At 35.8% G+C, this 17,175-nt stretch overlaps 1 protein-coding gene across 14 annotated transcripts in view; it reads right to left on the bottom strand.

Annotated features, from left to right (window-relative positions):
- Positions 1-17,175, bottom strand: part of ERC1 (ELKS/RAB6-interacting/CAST family member 1) — a 518,359-nt gene that overhangs the window by 381,661 nt on the left and 119,523 nt on the right. For all 14 annotated transcript variants that reach the window (XM_043565007.1, XM_043565004.1, XM_043565003.1 and 11 more), the window contains one exon: positions 14,290-14,457. In XM_043565007.1, the coding sequence (XP_043420942.1) occupies positions 14,290-14,457 (168 nt within the window). The remainder of the gene's footprint in view (positions 1-14,289; positions 14,458-17,175) is intronic.

A 17,175-nucleotide genomic window follows, 5' to 3' on the forward strand; every position in this document is an offset into this window, starting at 1 on the left:
AAAAGTTGCAAATTTAGTCTAAAAAACCAATGTCAATATTGTCTCCACCTGAAAATTCATAGTAAAGACAACACAATAACAACTACACAAAGTATATAGTAATAAGCTATATTCAGCTATGTAGCCTCAGTAGAAATGTTAATGTTGGTCTCTGCAAATCTGATAATGCAGGGCAGTTGGCCAATCTAGTTCTTCTACCCTGACCCCTCTAAGCCAACATATCTGTAACACTTCCTTATTCTGGTACCAGACTAAAATTAAGTAAACCTTATAATCGTGCCGGAAACCCTTAGAATCACAGAAAGAGACCATTTCCTCATTGGAAGGACGTGGTAAGCTTACCTGATTGAATCTCTCCTCTAAATCCTGGGTCTCTATATCCCTTTTAAGCAGGCTTTTCTAGTATCTGAACACCTCCAGTAAAACTCAGATACACAGTTCCTCTCCAGAGGCTGCCCATACTCTGCTTTTACCAGCCATAAAAGCTATCTCTTATCCAGTTTTAAAAGAAAAGAAAAAAAAAGAAAAAAGGCTTTTTCTGTACTTTTATCCACTGGCCCAAGTTCAGCCCCTTAGGCCAGGTGCTCTTCTACGTAATAGCCATTCAGATACATGCAGACTATCATGTACTCCCAAGAGCATTTCTTTTCCAAGCTACCCTTCAACTATTCCTTAATATGCCATGATTTCAGACTCTTTGCATCTAAACATGCTTAAATGTGCCAACATCCTTTAAATCACTGTATCCAGAACTCAATATTTTACGTCTGATTACTTTACCCTTATATCTAGGCACTTTCAAAACAAATGAAGATTGCATATGGTTTTTTGTTTTTGAAGGGGTTTTCTGGCAGCCACTATACAGATGCTTTTGTCAGTTTTTATGGGTTTGGTAGATTGATTGATTGATTGATTGATTGGGCTAGCTTTTTGTTGGAGAGAGGGAGAGATAGAAAATTAACAATTTTTACAGTCATCCTTTTAAGTTTTTGTCCTGCTTGGTTTAGCCCATTACTCTCTTTAAAGATCTTTCAGAATGCTGAATTTCGTATCTAATATGCACATTACCCATCCTTCCTCCATATTTTTTTCCATCTGATTCATTAATAAAAATATTTAATAAGGAAGAGTTAACATTCGAGGGATACATAATAAATACTACCAGAAATTTTTATGTAAGTTAACATACATCATTAAACATCACCTTTTGGGAAAAGTAAATTTAAGGTTATGAAGAAACCTAATTACCATCTTATCCAGCTTCCATTTCTCCATCTTATTTACACTGCCTTGCCAGTGCCTTGAAGAGGTATAGGTCTACTACATTTCTCATATACTCCTGATCTTCCAGACTGGAAATCCTAGATATAGGATAATAAACTATAAGATATATCTTATATATCTTACCAGATACAAGAATAATATAAAATTAGCCTGAGATGACCTAATTTTTTTTTTAAATGTTTTTATTTATTTTTGAGAGAGAGAATGCAAGTGGGGCAGGGGCAGAGAGACAGGGGCAGAGGACCCAAAGAGGGCTCTGCACTGACAGCAGCAAGCCGAATGTGGGGCTTGAACTTGTGAACCCCAAGTTCAGGACCTGAGCCAAAGTCAGATACCCAACTGAATAAGTCACACAGGTATCCCTGAGATGACCTAGTTTTAATGTTGACTTTCAGTAATGACCATTTCCACCTCAAGATCCTTCAATATTCCATTCTAAAATAGCACTTAGGGGGCAGGACACCTGGGTGGCTCAGTCAGTTAAGCGTCCGAATTTGGCTCAGGTCATGATCTCACAGTCTGTGAGTTTGAAGTCAGGCTCTGTGCTCACAGCTTGGAGCCTGGAGTTTGCTTCGGATTCTGTGTCTCCCTCCATCTCTGCCCTTCCCCCACTCATGCTCTGTTTCTCTCTCTCTCTCTCTCAAAAATAAACACTAAAAAATTTAAAAAAATAAAATAAAATAGCACTTAGGAAAAAGCTTAGGTGCACAGAGGTGGCAATCCTCTTTGTTCTCTTGTTTGAAAATCATAGTGCCATTTGCTCAAAGCCAATCTTAAAAACTGCTATCATCTTCATGATTCCTAAATGATAATCAATAACTGATTAGTAATTTAATTTGCACCTGGGATTTAAACTGTCCTAGCCAAAAACAAAACATTTTACAGCACTTTACAGACTAAGGACGCTTAAAATGTAGACTCTGATTCAAATGTCTAAAGTATGACTCAAGATTTTGTTTCCAATAAGTTCTTAGGCGAGTAGACACTGTTGATCTCAGAATCACACTTTGAATAGATCTCTTGAATACTTTCTTATAATTTCTCTTCTCACACATCTTGGGTATTCATTTTCATTTTTCCACTATTAGAATATACAACCTACTCTTTTCAGTCCTATGATATTCTTCTGGATGGAGAAGACAAAAGCAATCTAGATGCAGAATTTCACCTGCTCTATCATTTAGCAACCTCATACCAACAAGGAGAAGCAAGTGACAAGCTCTACCTTTCATGATCTTTCTCCAAAAGTCTTCACTTTTACTGGATAACCTTAACTAATTTTGGAGTTCTGGTATTAATGACACTATTGTTGTTAGGTTTGTGCCAAATTCTTACATTGATACTTGATTGTTTTTTTTTCCTACTTGTCACATTAATATCCCTTTTCTACTATTGTCTCTTGAATCTCACCCATTCTTTGTAGAGACAATTTTTTCTTTTTAGCAGTTCTTTCTATGTGATCCATAGGGAGTAAACTCTCAGTCTGTGGTAGTCTGGAAAAAAGTCTTTAATCTACGTCGAGTGATAAATGATAGTTTCACCGGCTTCAGAATTATGAACTGAGAGGGCACCTGGGTGGCTCAGTCAGTTAAAGATCAGGTCATGATCTCACGGTTCTTGAGTTCAAGCCCCGCATCAGGCTCTGTGCTGCCACCTTGGAGCCTGGAGTCTGGTTCAGATTCTACATCTCCCTCTCTCTCTGTCCCTCCCTCTCTCTCTCTCTCTCAAAAATAAACATTTTTTTGGGGCGCCTGGGTGGCGCAGTCGGTTAAGCGTCCGACTTCAGCCAGGTCACGATCTCGCGGTCCGTGAGTTCGAGCCCCGCGTCGGGCTCTGGGCTGATGGCTCAGAGCCTGGAGCCTGTTTCCGATTCTGTGTCTCCCTCTCTCTCTGCCCCTCCCCCGTTCATGCTCTGTCTCTCTCTGTCCCAAAAATAAATAAACGTTGAAAAAAAAAAAATTAAAAAAAATTAAAAAAAAAAAATAAACATTTTTTTTAAATTAAAAAAAAGAAAGAAACAGGAGTTGTCTAAGGTTTTCACTGAACTTTGAAGGTTTTACCCTACCATATTCTCTCTTGCTCCTATTGTTGCTGTTGTAAAGCCTACTGTGGGCCTGTTAATCCTTCATAGGTAAACCATCTTTCCTCTCTCGTGGCTTTTGTTCCTTAATGTTTATTTATTCATTTTGAGAGAGAGTGAGAGTGAGTGGGGAAAGGGCAGACAGAGAGGGAAAGAAAGAATCCCAAGCAGGCTCCACATTGACAGTGTGGAGCCCAACACGGGGCTTGAACCCACAAACCATGAGATCATGACCTGAGCCAAAATCAAGAGTCAGACATTTAACAGACTGAGCCACCCAGGTACCCCAAATTTCTGGTGGCTTTTAAAATCAGTTTATCTATGGTTTCATTGTGATTTTTGGTAGGTGAGGATATCTTCCTGCTCAAGAATTATTTGCTCCTAAACAGAAGGTCCATTCCTATCATCTGGTCAGAAATATTCTCAGCAATTATCTCTTTTAAAATTGCCTCCCATTTCCTCTATCCTCCCCTTTTGAAACTCCCTTATATATGTTAGATTTCTATTTCGACAGACTTCTCTTTAATTTCTATCTTCTTATGTGTCCTATTGCTCTCCGGATAACGTCTCCTCAGATGTATTTTCCAATTCACTGTCTCTGCAGCTCTACTTTGCAGTTTACTACTACATTGTTCTTCCACTTTAGTTATTATGTATTTCTTTTAATAGTTTTAATTAATTTATTTATTTAAGAAAGAGAGAGTGCATGGGAGGGGGAGAGAGAGAGAAGAGAGAGAGGGAATCCCAAGCAGGCTCCACACCATCAGCATGGAGCATGATACAGGGCTCGAACTCACAAACCATGAGATCATGGCCTGAGCCGAGATCAAGAGTCAGATGCTTAACTGACTGGGTCACTCAGGCACCCCTAGTTATTATATATTTCATATCTAAAACTCTGTTTTGTTCTTTAACAACCTGCCTGGTATTATGTACAGTGTTTTGCCCCTTGTTCATGTTTTAAATCCTTCCTTCATGTATGTAACAAGGTAGTATTTATTGAGTGCTATATGTGCATGCACTAACTCTCATAACATTCTAGAAGGTAATGCTATTCTCACAAATGAGGAAACTGAAGCACAGAAAGTATCAACTTACATTAACAAGTAACTGGCAAAGCCAAGATTAAAAGACACTAAACAACTACAGCTAGTGTTGCCCTTTATTACACTGCTCAGCTTTTACTCTCAATGGTCCTGAAACAACAGCCCAATAAGTTGTATTTTTTTCTTCCATTCTAAAGAGTGCTCCTATGCTTACTTCTCCATACTTTAGTTTAATCATTTCATTTATGGTCTCTTTCTATTATCCAACGTTCCTAAGGGTCTAATCATTCTTATTTGTTCTTACTTCTGATATTGGTTCAGAATAAATTCCATAGGTGATTAACTAATTTGGGGTAGTAAGTTCATTCTAAGCAGGGCTCTTACCTGTGGGAATCTGTATGGACTAGGCTGAAATGTTGACAGCAGCTATGCATATTCAAACTCAAAGCTCATGAGAAGACACCTTTCCTCCAACTCTAAAATCAGGTAAGTCAGTTTCTAATATTGTCAATTAATACTGGTAGGATTAATTTTTTTCTAATCCACTTTTTCTCACAAAACTCCTAGATTTACTCGGTTTCAAATCTGTACCCCATTTAGGGCCAATGTCTGCTCTCCACATGTCAGCATTAAAATATAAGCCCCTTAGTTACCAAAAAGAATAACCCTTCAGAACAACTGTAGAGTCCTTGTTGACAGACGCTCGGTGTTGGAAGGGATGAGGAAAAAACAGAGACATCTGCCCTGTCAGAGAGATAAACCAAACAACTCTGAGAATCAATGTGGTAAATACACCATACCCGACATACCTCACAGTAGTTACACAGTCAGAATTACTGTTTTCACAATTTCATCAACTTGGAGAAAGAAATAAATTACTCAATCTTCAGTTCACTTAAAACTATCATTGACCCATGCAAAGTTCTATTGTGCCTTATTATTTTTCCATCCACATCCAATATCCATTCCTCCATCAATATGCAGCCATTCTAATATATTTAATATGTAACTGAATATGCATTAACTTAAAAATATAGAGGCTTATTTTTTATACATATTTTTTAACTCATATGAATGCTATATACCTCATTCTCTTACTTCTAAATATATATATATCCATGACCTTATGATTACTTCTAAGATCACTGCTTTTGACTTTTACATATATTCCATGGTATATACCCACTATATTTTACTTATCCAACCCCTCTAGAAATAACCGTTGGGGCCGCCTTCAATTCCTTGTTCTACAGTGAGCACCCTTATAATATATGTTCTCCTGTGAGCCAGTGGGAGCCAACTATGCCATATACCTTACAAGCACTGAATATTAACTCAATTTCTAATTTTTACCAATTTGAACAATGGAATATATTTCATTGTCTCCAAAATTGAGGATCCCATGCTATATTTATTTGCTAACCCTTAGGCTTCCTTGTTTGTTAATTGCCTACTTAAATCCTCTCTCTCACCCTATAGTCTCTTTTTCTTACTGATTTATAAGCATTGTTTTTTTATTCTATATTCCAATCTTTGTTATTTTGGGAGGCAGTGAAAATATCTTCTAATCAGTCACATATTTGTTAACTTTGCCAGTAGAGTTCTTTCTTGAATGGAAATACTTAAATTTGGGGCGCCTGGGTGGCACAGTCAGTTAAGCGTCCGACTTCAGCCAGGTCACGATCTCGCGGTCCGGGAGTTCGAGCCCCGCGTCGGGCTCTGGGCTGATGGCTCAGAGCCTGGAGCCAGTTTCCGATTCTGTGTCTCCCTCTCTCTCTCTCTCTGCCCCTCCCCCGTTCATGCTCTGTCTCTCTCCCAAAAATAAATAAACGTTGAAAAAAAAAAAAGAAATACTTAAATTTGATGGCGTCATTTAAAATGTATCTTAAATGTATCCTACCTAATATACATTTTCATTAATTAGGCTTATAGGTTTCCCTTTCACACTGAGGTCATATGGAGTCCACTGTTTTATCTGGTATGTGATAGGTGGCCAATTTCATTCTCTGTATGTCAATTTTCTAACACTCTTTTAATCTGCACTAGTTTATGATGGTCCCATCTATATACACGTCTAAACTCTCTTTTTTCCCACTGGTCTATTTGCCCATTCCTTTGCAAGTACTACACAATTCCAGGGTGAATATTCAGGTTGGTTTATGGCTCTGTGGTATATTTTCAAATCTATTAAGGCAGATCTACCCATCTTTTCCTCTTTTTCTTCACTTTAATGTTAGTATAGCTTTATTTGTCAACGTAAGTTTTAAAATTTTTCAATTGTGGTCAAATACACATAACATAAAATTTGCCATCTTCACCATTTTTAAGTGTATAAGTCAATGGTGTTCAGTACATTCACAATGCTGTATTACCAATCTCCATAACTCCCTTCAACTTATGAAACAAAAACTGTTCCACTTAAAAAAAAAAAAACCTTCTCCATTCTCCCCAGCTCATAACAACCACCATTCTCCTTCTATCTTTATGAATCTGACTTTTCTAGGTCCCACATACAAGTGAAATGATACATCTTTTGTGACTTGTCCATGTAAAACTTAAAGTAAAATGAGTTTCTAAAAAAATACTGCTGAGTATTTTCACTGGAATTGAAAAATATGTAAATACTAATTTCGGGAGAACTGATATCTTACAGTATTAAATCATACCACTTATTGATAACAACAGATCTCTGAATTTATTTCTTTTTCCTTGTATCCTCTTGTAGAGTCTTGGGCTTTCTTGCTTCTTCTACTTTTGGGAAAACATTAAATATAAAAAATGATTATTTTTTAATGTTTTATAAAGCTCTCCTGGCAAGCCAAGTCACAGGATTTAGAAGGAGATAGGGTTGAGGCTGAATACCATTTTAATTTTCTATAATGATTACTGTTCATGTTTTCTATTAATTCTTGAACCTACTTTGTCACATTTTCCAGAAATGTATTCTTTTGTTCTGTCTTTATAAGCTTATCAGAATATAATTGCTTATAAATGTCTTTTATTATTTTTAAATTGTATGGTGCTAGTAGTTCTTTATCATTCTGTAAGAGACATTCCTATCTGATTAGCCTTTTTAAAACAACACTTAGTTTATTTTATCCTCTACTGATTGCTTACTTAGTATCTGTTACCCTCCATTTTACTGTTTCTTTGGTTTTGTTATTTTTTTCCTAGTTTCCAGACTTACATACTTAGCTTATTTGCATTTATTCTTTATTATTTTCCAATAAACATAAAAACTAGACATTTCCCTCTAGATACTAGAGGATTAGTTGTACCCCACAGATTTTCTTTTGCTTTCTGTTCCAGTCTCCTTCAACCCATGGTCATTAAGTAGTATATTTTCAACACTAATTCAAAAAGATACATGCACCCCTATGTTTACTGCAGCATTATTTCCAAAAGCCCAGATATGGAAGTAATCTAAGTGTCCATCAATAGACAAATGGATAAGGAAAACATGATATGTATACAATGAAATATTACACAGCCATAAAAAGGATGAGATCTTGCCATTTGAGACAATATGAATGGGCCTAGAGAATACTATGCTAAGTGAAGTCAGTCAGACTGAGAAAGACAAATACCATATGATTCCACTCCTAAGTGGCATTTAAAAACAAAAAAATGAATAAATAAAAAAAGCACAATCAGGCCTATAAATACAGAAGACAAACTGATGGTTGCCAGAGGGCAGGGGAGTGGGGGGTTAGGCAAATTGGGTGAAGGGGAGTGGGAGGTACAAGCTTCTAAATATGGAATAAATAAGTCACAGGAATAAATGCACAGCATAATGAATACAATGATATTGTAACAGCAACATAATGGGACAGATGGTAACTATACTTGTGGTGGACACAGCATAACATAAACAAATCACTGAGTTGTACACCTGAAACTTAATGTAATATTATGTGTCGATTATACTAAAAAGTACTACATTTTCAGATTCCAAATTTATTTGTTTTATGTTGCAATTCTTCATTACTGATTTTTTTTTTTAATTTATTTTTGAGAGAGAGTGTGTGAGTAGGCAAGGGGCACAAAGAGAGGGAGACACAGAATCCAAAGCAGACTCCAGGCTCTGAGCTGTCAGCACAGAGCCCAATGTGGGCTTGACCTCATGAATCATGAGATCATGACATGAACCAAAGTCGGACATTCAACCGACTGAGCCACCCAGATGCCCCTTCATTACTGATTTCTAATTCTGCTACATTGGCGTCAAAGAACACAGTCCAGGTGACTTTAATTCTTGGGAATTTTGACATATCCTCTGTGGCCTAACACATTTGACTTTTATGACTATTCAAGAAGTTCTTAAAAAGTGTTTTCTGTATTTGTTAGTGCAATATTTTACAGAATACCTATTTGAGCTTATTAATGTTATTGAAATTTTCTGAATTGTTTTTTACTTTTGTTTCTTTGATCAAGTTCTGAAAGCAATCTGTACTAATGAGCAACTGCAACTGTTGGTTTCATCTATTTCTCACCACTGTTGTTTTACACATTTAAAGGCAATGTTGTTAGATGCATAAATGTTCACAATCATCTTATTTTCTTGATCTACTGCTCTTTTTATCAGTACATAACATCGCTCTTTGTGCTTTATAACTTCTTTGCCTTAAAAGATAATTTAATTAATGTTAAAATAAGTGGGAGGGCATATTTTCTTGATAAACCTTTTATTTTATTTTTTAAATTTTATCTATTTTTTTTAATTTTTTTTAATGTTTATTTATTTTTGAGATAGAGAGAAACAGAGCATGAGCAGGGGAGGGGCAGAGAAAGAGGGAGACACAGAATCCGAAACAGGCTCCAGGCTCCGAGCTGTCAGCACAGAGTCCGACGCGGGGCTCGAACTCACAAACTATGAGATCGTGACCTGAGCCGAAGTCGGACGCTTAACCGACTGAGCCACCCAGGCACCCCAAATTTTATCTATTTTTTATTTTTAATTCTGCTATTTTTTTTTTTGTTTTATGCTTAACTCTTACTGACAGGATATTTCTGTATCTTATTTTTTAGCCCAATTGAGGTCTGTATTTTTTTAAGTTTATTTATTTCTTTAAGTTTATTTATTTATTTTGAGAGAGAGAGGGAGACAGTGCAAGTGGCGGGGGGGTGGGGGAGTGATAGGGAGGGAGATAGAGAATACCAAGCAGGCTCCACACTGACAGCACAGAGCCCAGTGCAGAGCTTGAACCCACGAACTGTGAGATCACGACCTGAGCTGAAACCAAGAGTTGGATGCTTAACTGACTGAGCCACCCAGGCACCTCGAGGTCTGTATTTTAATCTACATTTAACTCATTGCATATATTGCCTTTCCCATATTCATACAATTTTGGCCAACATTTTTGGTGTCTACATACCATCTTGTTTCTCCCCATCCTCACTGCCTCATTCTTTTCTATTCTCCACTAGATAGACTAAATTTTATACTGAACATTTGAAATTTATACACTGTTTTTATTCTCCTAGTATATTAACAGCAATACTTAACACTTATGTTTTCCTGGCATTTTCTCAAGTTTATCATTATTAGCATCTCCACAAATAAGACACGTTCACCACTGTGAATGGTGCTAATTCACCACTGGAGTTGGGAGACTGGTGGTGGTGGCAGGGAGCCCCGCAGATCTGAAAGCCTCTGGTATAATAATATGTACCTCTACTCTGCCAACACTCTTTCCCTAAAATGATCTTCTCAGGTATAGAGGGAATGAGAAGGAAGAAGGGGCACTCAGAAGCTAGACAGGCCATCTTCACAAGCTCACTTGAATACCACACCAATGTTATACTGCAGTACCTGCCCCCACCACTACCCCATGACTCATACCTGGCTAAACACTGCTCACAATGGTAATGGAACAATGATCCACCTAGAACACTGGAAGAGAAACAGTCACTGAAAAATATCCCAAACCACCACATGATGCCAAATCCTCCTTTATTCTGAGTTGTTTCATATATACACATATATTCAGATTCCACACAAGGAGGCATTATAGCATTATGATCAAGAACATAAGTTTCGGAGTTTCAATTGATTAGACTCTGAATCCCAGGCAGTAAGTCATGTAACCTCCATCTCTCCAAGCTTCAGTGTGCCACCTATAAAACATTATGACAATTCTTATTTGCTAGAAGATTACTGTAATGCTAACTAAGAAAATGAAAGAAAGTATACAGCCCTGCATGATACGCAGAAAGCATTTAATGTTAGGTATTATCAAGTATGTTTTTTAACTAGATTATCTCTCAAATGCACTCTAGCCCTAAGGGTGTATTACTAACTCTAAGTATACTGGGGAAGTCAAAACTCTAGTTTGAAGAGCACAGCATATTGGGGCGCTTAGTTGGGAATGCGAGCAGAAGGTGCATGTCAAACAACAATGCCTAAGCTCCAGTGCCTAAACATGCTAGAGCCTGGGCAGTTCTTTACTTTGTGCTGGATGCTGAGTCTCTGACCAACTCTGAAAGAAAAGCCACTTCCTATAAACTGTCAGTAAGAAATGGATGATACCATTCACCTATAATAAACAGAACTCTAGGGACGCCTGGGTGTCATCTGATACTTGATTTTGGCTCAGGTCATGATCTCAGAGTTTATGAGATCAAGCTCTGCACTGAGCATGGAGCCTGCTTGGGATTCTCTCTCTCTCTCTCTCTCTCTCTCTCTCTCTCTCTCTCTCTCTCTCTGCCCTTACCCCGCTTGTGTGTATGGGCATACTCTCTTTCTCTCTCTCAAAATAAACATTAAAAAAATAAAAAATAAATAGAATTCTAAAATTAAATGTTCTGGAGAAGAAAAAAATTGTACTACTTTGAGGCAGTAAGGCTTCCATTATTTTAACATACTGATAAAATCAGCTCTGCTCATTGAGAACTCAAACAAAATAAATTCATTGTAAGGTCTATGGTACGTCATCAAGACTTAGAAACAAGAAAGTGGGCATAAAATAGAAAATTTATTGAAAATATTATATTATAATTTCCTAAAAGTCCCAGGGTATTAGTGAGAGTGGCCCCAAGTGCCAATCAAAAGTAATGTGCTAATTTAAAACTTCATGTAACTCTCAACAATAAAAACAACAATCTTTATCTTACCTAATCCATACCATTAATCTGAGGATCACATAAAACAACAGAGATCAAATAAAAGTGCTTATAAATATTTAAAAATATTTGAAATCCACTGACATTTAATAATTCCCTCTAAATTCAGAGGAGAGCTACATAATTAAACATCTATTCTAGCCACAAAAACCTTAGGAAGCTGGTACTATCATTATCCTCATTTACAGATGAGGAAATAAAGGATTAAAGAGGTAAAGTAATTCATCCAACATCACATAACTAATGAACACAGACAGTTGCATTTCAAATTTAGGTCTGACTCCAAAGCCCATGCTTTTAACCACTATGTTACTAGATCCAGACCACTTCTGTGAAGGTTAACAGATTAGAAGAGATGTTCATAAAACAGGAGCAATTCCAGAGATACTATATATATTGTACACTGCCAATCACAAGAGGGCCTCATTCCCTGGACCGTGAACAGGGAAAAAAAAAAAAAAGAAAAGAAAAAAATCAGGTCTTTTCCCATATCCCCATTTTACTTTAAGGATTTTTAAAAACTCCTTGATCCATGTTCTTTTTCACACATGCTTAGTGATGTGAGCATTAGATCAAAGTCCAAGACAGCTGAAGAAATGAGAACTAGATCAGTTAAGAACAAAATACAGAAAATATATGAGAATTTGTTCAAAGAGCTGGTTCAAACTGCCTTTTATTGGGCTCTCATGAGAAAGATGCTTTGGAAAAAGTGACCCTGGTCAAATGTCACCAATGTAATTTGAGAAAAAAAAGTACATGCTAACAAATAGGCATATCACATTCATATAATCATCCTAGATTCAAAAGGACATTAGCTTTTACACTGTCATCCTTTTGGATGAGATAGTCGTATTTGAGCAATTTGTCCTAGTAACTTATAGGGGTAATCACTGAAACTCAGTTACTTCCATAATGGCTAAAAACAAATATAAGAACCATTCAAGAATGACCACAAATAGTCTTTAGTCTCTATGGTACAAGAAATCAATCACAAGCCCATCTGTGTGAGACCTAGCGAATAAGAACATTATTTGAGAGGGGTACAAAGAAAAGGATGGATTGCCAGGAGGAAAAAGTAATTTATTAGACTGTGACAAGCTTTTAAATGTTTGCATTATCATTAACCAACTGCCTGGTTCTCTGATTCACACACCTGCCACCACCAGCCAATGCTATCACAGTAGTAAACTTGGACGTAGGCTCACCTCTAAAACACTGGCACCCTCTTCTGACCTTTATGCAGTACTGCATGCACACCAGTTACTGGGGTGAAAAATTCTAATAAAGCCATTAGTAATTTTGCAGGTAACATTTTCCAGATAATTTTATATTTGTAATTCCCTGGATGAACATAAAATTAGCTTAATAAACATATGAAAGAGCATATCTTCTAAACAAAGTTTATGCCAATGAAGAGAAAAACAACTGTGTTCTCTTAATAATTTCAGAGATTATATATTAGCTGATTTTATTACAATAGCAATAATGATGACAATAACGAATAGACAAAGATTTTATTGCGTGCCAGGCACTAGGCTGATGAGGCAGACACTCCTACTCTTGTCATCTTACAGATGTGGGGAAAGTGAGGCACAATGAAGTTAAATAACCCAGGATCATGTACGTGAGAATAAGTGGTAAAGCTGAATTTCAAACTATGGCCCTGCAGCCAAAACCTAATTTTATCCAAAATATCCCCGTGAGGGAAAATGAAGTTATCATGATAACATGAGACATGACTGAAATAGAAACAGTATAGGTTATAAGGAAAATTACAAACATATCATCCAAATCCCTCATTTTCAGCGAACTCCCAAACTGTACAAAAATAAAATATTACATGAAAGAGTTTTGGCCATTTACCCATTCCTCCTCACTTGAAGATTCTCAATCTTCTGGGTCTATGTTTTTATACCTTCTTTTTACTCCTAATTCCTCTTTTCCCTTTTCCCTAACTATGCCCTTATTTACCTATCTGGTTCTTTAAATGAAAAGAAAAAAACTAATCCACATTGTATGCCTTTTCTTCTATAAAGCAGAACTACTTACCTATTTCTACCTAAATTCCCTATTTCACTATATCTTTAAAAAAATATTTAAGATAGTAAATCAAAATAACATCATCAATTCCTTCTCTTTGATCATTACAATTATGATAGATTCTCATGTGTATGGAATTATTTAGGGTATTCCTACCTAAAATCAGGGCTGAAAAACTAAATAATCTAAGATCTCTAAAAATAATAACTTTATTTTCAAACAGGATATGAAGGCACATCATCTAACAATCTATGATTCAAAACAAGATCTAAAACACTTCTAGATTCTGCAGTTTGCCTACATAAAGCTATTCATTATATCAAAAATTAAGAACACTTAATAATCTAAACACAGGGTAACCAAGGTCACTGTCATTCACGACTAGAAAATTCACATGGGTCAGAACAAAATACTCGTTTAGATTTCTTTTTAACAACTATCGTTACATTTCATAATGTTAGAAGCACAAACTTAGGGAACGTCTAAAGAATTAAAAACATGCACAAACTGCACCAGATTTAATTTATTAGATCTAAGAACTGAAACAAGATAGTTACATTTTTACTACAGTAACTGATCACACTGCTAAAGAATTAATCATTACATTATTCATATCTCCCAAATCTAACAAAAACAGCACAGGTAAAGGTGCCAAGGAATTGGCACGTGAAAGGTGCCAAGGAATTGGCTCCCTGAAAATTCCAGAATTCATTTTACCTCGGTCTGTAGGATGGCAGCCCTTTGTTCTTTAGCAGTCAAGGACTCCTTCAGCACTTCAATGTGTTGCTTACTGTCTGAAAACTGGTTTGTGAGTGTTTCTAGCTTTGTCTGTAGGGCTAGTAGTTCTGTGTCCTTTCTGGACAGCTCCTGCTTCACCTGACCAATCTAGAGGAAAAAACAGAACATTGTAAGTAAAAAAGAAATGAAACAATCACCTCTGATCTGAATCTTTTTGACAGATCTGAGTCACAAAATACTAACTATAGCATTAGTTTTATGAGAAAACACAATTTATCTTTTTGTATCACTTAATCTTGGATAACCACCCACCACAAAAAACAACAACAACAACAACAAAAAAAAACAAGTTTTCAACAAATAGGGATATCCCAGTTTTCAATTATTGTGTTTCCTAAATACTCTTCAAAATCTCTTAGAAAAAGAATAGACAGAGAAAAATCCCAATTCAATTAGACTACTATGAGATAGCAGGAAGCACCTGAATACTATTGTGCTGATCAGTTTTCATTTTATTAAGTCAGACCTCTTAAAACATAAAGCAGGATTAGTGCAGATGTAAAACAGAAGGAAAAAAGAAAACCTCCTAGCATTGCCATTTAAAGCGAAATTCGAAAGCTGCTGCTAGTATACTTTTTATTTTTTCATTCACAAACAAAAGTTTACATAAAATCCTTATCTTAAAAAGCCACCATTAGTGTTTTAAGGCATTATAAACCTGTGCCTTTTAGAAACCACATAATTTTGAGGAGTTAGAGATACTGACCTAAAAAAAGATTCCACCAACAAAGTTCTATCATCTACAACATGTCGTATGAACTAAATGGATAAAAGTAAATGCATAAAAGCTCAGCCATAAGAATCTACATGTGTAATTTGAATCTGAATTATCTGACAGAAAATCCGTAAGTCAAGAGGTGTCCATTCATTCTCCCATAAATTTCTCATCTTAACTTTAAAAAATTTTTATTTCAAACATCTTATTTACATCTAAGAATTTTCTAAATAGTCTGTTATTGTAAATGTACAACAAATAAACAAAAATCAGAATTGCTTTTACATTCTGTCTAGTGCCTAGCAAGGTAGCTAGCTGTGCACTAACAGATTAATGACCAGAAGTATAAATCCCATAAGAAGTCCATAATTTATTTCAGCATTACTGATGAAACAAAAAGTACTTTGTATTTTTTTACATCTACAGAATCTGTACTATAATAATCTGAGGTATAAAGGACAATTTTGAGAACAACTTCACATGAGGAAGTGTGAAATAAATATTACTTTAATTAAAATTAGACTTTTGGGACGCCTGGGTGGCTCAGGCAGTTAAGCGTCTGACTTCAACCCAGATCATGATTTTGCAGTTCATGAATTTGAGCTCCATGTCAAGCTCTGTGCTGACAGCTCAGAGCCTGGAGCCTGCTTCAGATTCTATGTCTCTCTCTCTCTCTGCCCCTCCCCCGCTCATGCTTTGTCTCTCTCTCTCTCTCTCTCTCTCTCTCTCAAAAATAAATAAAAATATTTTAAAAATAAAAAATAAATTAAAATTAGACTTTTAAGGAGCACTAAAAATTAATTTCTAATTTACTCTTCTTGCTTAGCGACAAGCCTTTTCTCATATGCATGAAAATTCTATTTGCAGATTTAATTAATTATTCATTCATTCAACAAATATTTCTATATGTTTATTGTATGCAAACTACTATAGGATACTAAGAATGTCAGTGGAAGATAACTGTAAATGGCAGCTATCTTCATCCTGAAATATACAGATGTACCCTGAGTTACCACATACTGTAATGCTGTGGCATCTTTCATGACATCCCTTTCTAACAAAAAACACATATTAGTATTTTTCTATCCTTAACATACAGGTTGCACTAAAAATACACTTATGGTATGAATTGATTAGGAGAAATGTTTAAAATTTTATCACTTCTTCAGCTCAAGAACTATTACGGCTTAAAGATTACCCAAATTTCCAACTACTTCCAATCATGTGATTAAAAATAAATATAAAATCCTTGTTTCCTCAGCATCTACATTTTTAAATGATCTTCAAATATTACTATATTGACCATAAAGAATGAAAAAGGAAGAAAATATTCTAAATGGAAAGCAGAGTTTAGAAGCACACATTTTCCATAAAAGTTAGGAGCACAAGGCTTTGCAATCACACCTGAGGATAAGTGTGTCTTTGAGTAATTACCTTTCTAAGTCTTGTTTTCCTAATCAGTAAAATGGAGCAAGTAAACTAATGTTACTGTATTTAGACATTAAATAAAATAATGTATGGAATGTGCTTATCCTGTTGTTTGGTATAACAAAGAAATATTTATAATAGGTAAGAAAAAAAAGTAAAGTTATAGATCAACTACTCCTCTAGATAATACAGTTACTGTAAACCAAAACCAAATTAGTCCCTTTTAGACAAAATATGTCACTTTATTATCTGTATTATAAAGTGGTCCATAAATAGCAAAATATCAAATTAGCACAAGTTTTGTTTTGTTTTGTTTTGTTTTGTTTTGTTTTGTTTTAATAATGCTGCATTCCTGTCTTATCCCACAATTACTTTCAGGAGCAGTTTTTCCTGACATTTGTGTGACATATGTGCACATGGCCTAGCCACAGAGCAGTAAGTAGACTGAAGAGCTTACCAGCACGGGTTCTGGAATCAGACTGCTTACATAAAAATCAAACTCTGCCTCTTACTAACTGTATTTCTTTTTTTTTTTTTTAATTTAAATTTTAGTTAACATACAGTGTGATACTGGTTTCAGGCACTAGTTATATTTCCTAAGCACCACTCTGTTACCTCAGTTTCCTCATCTATAATTTGGGGGTGATAATATACCTACCTTA

The sequence above is a fragment of the Prionailurus bengalensis genome, chromosome B4, assembly GCF_016509475.1.
Source record: "Prionailurus bengalensis isolate Pbe53 chromosome B4, Fcat_Pben_1.1_paternal_pri, whole genome shotgun sequence".
Lineage (NCBI taxonomy): Eukaryota > Metazoa > Chordata > Mammalia > Carnivora > Felidae > Prionailurus > Prionailurus bengalensis.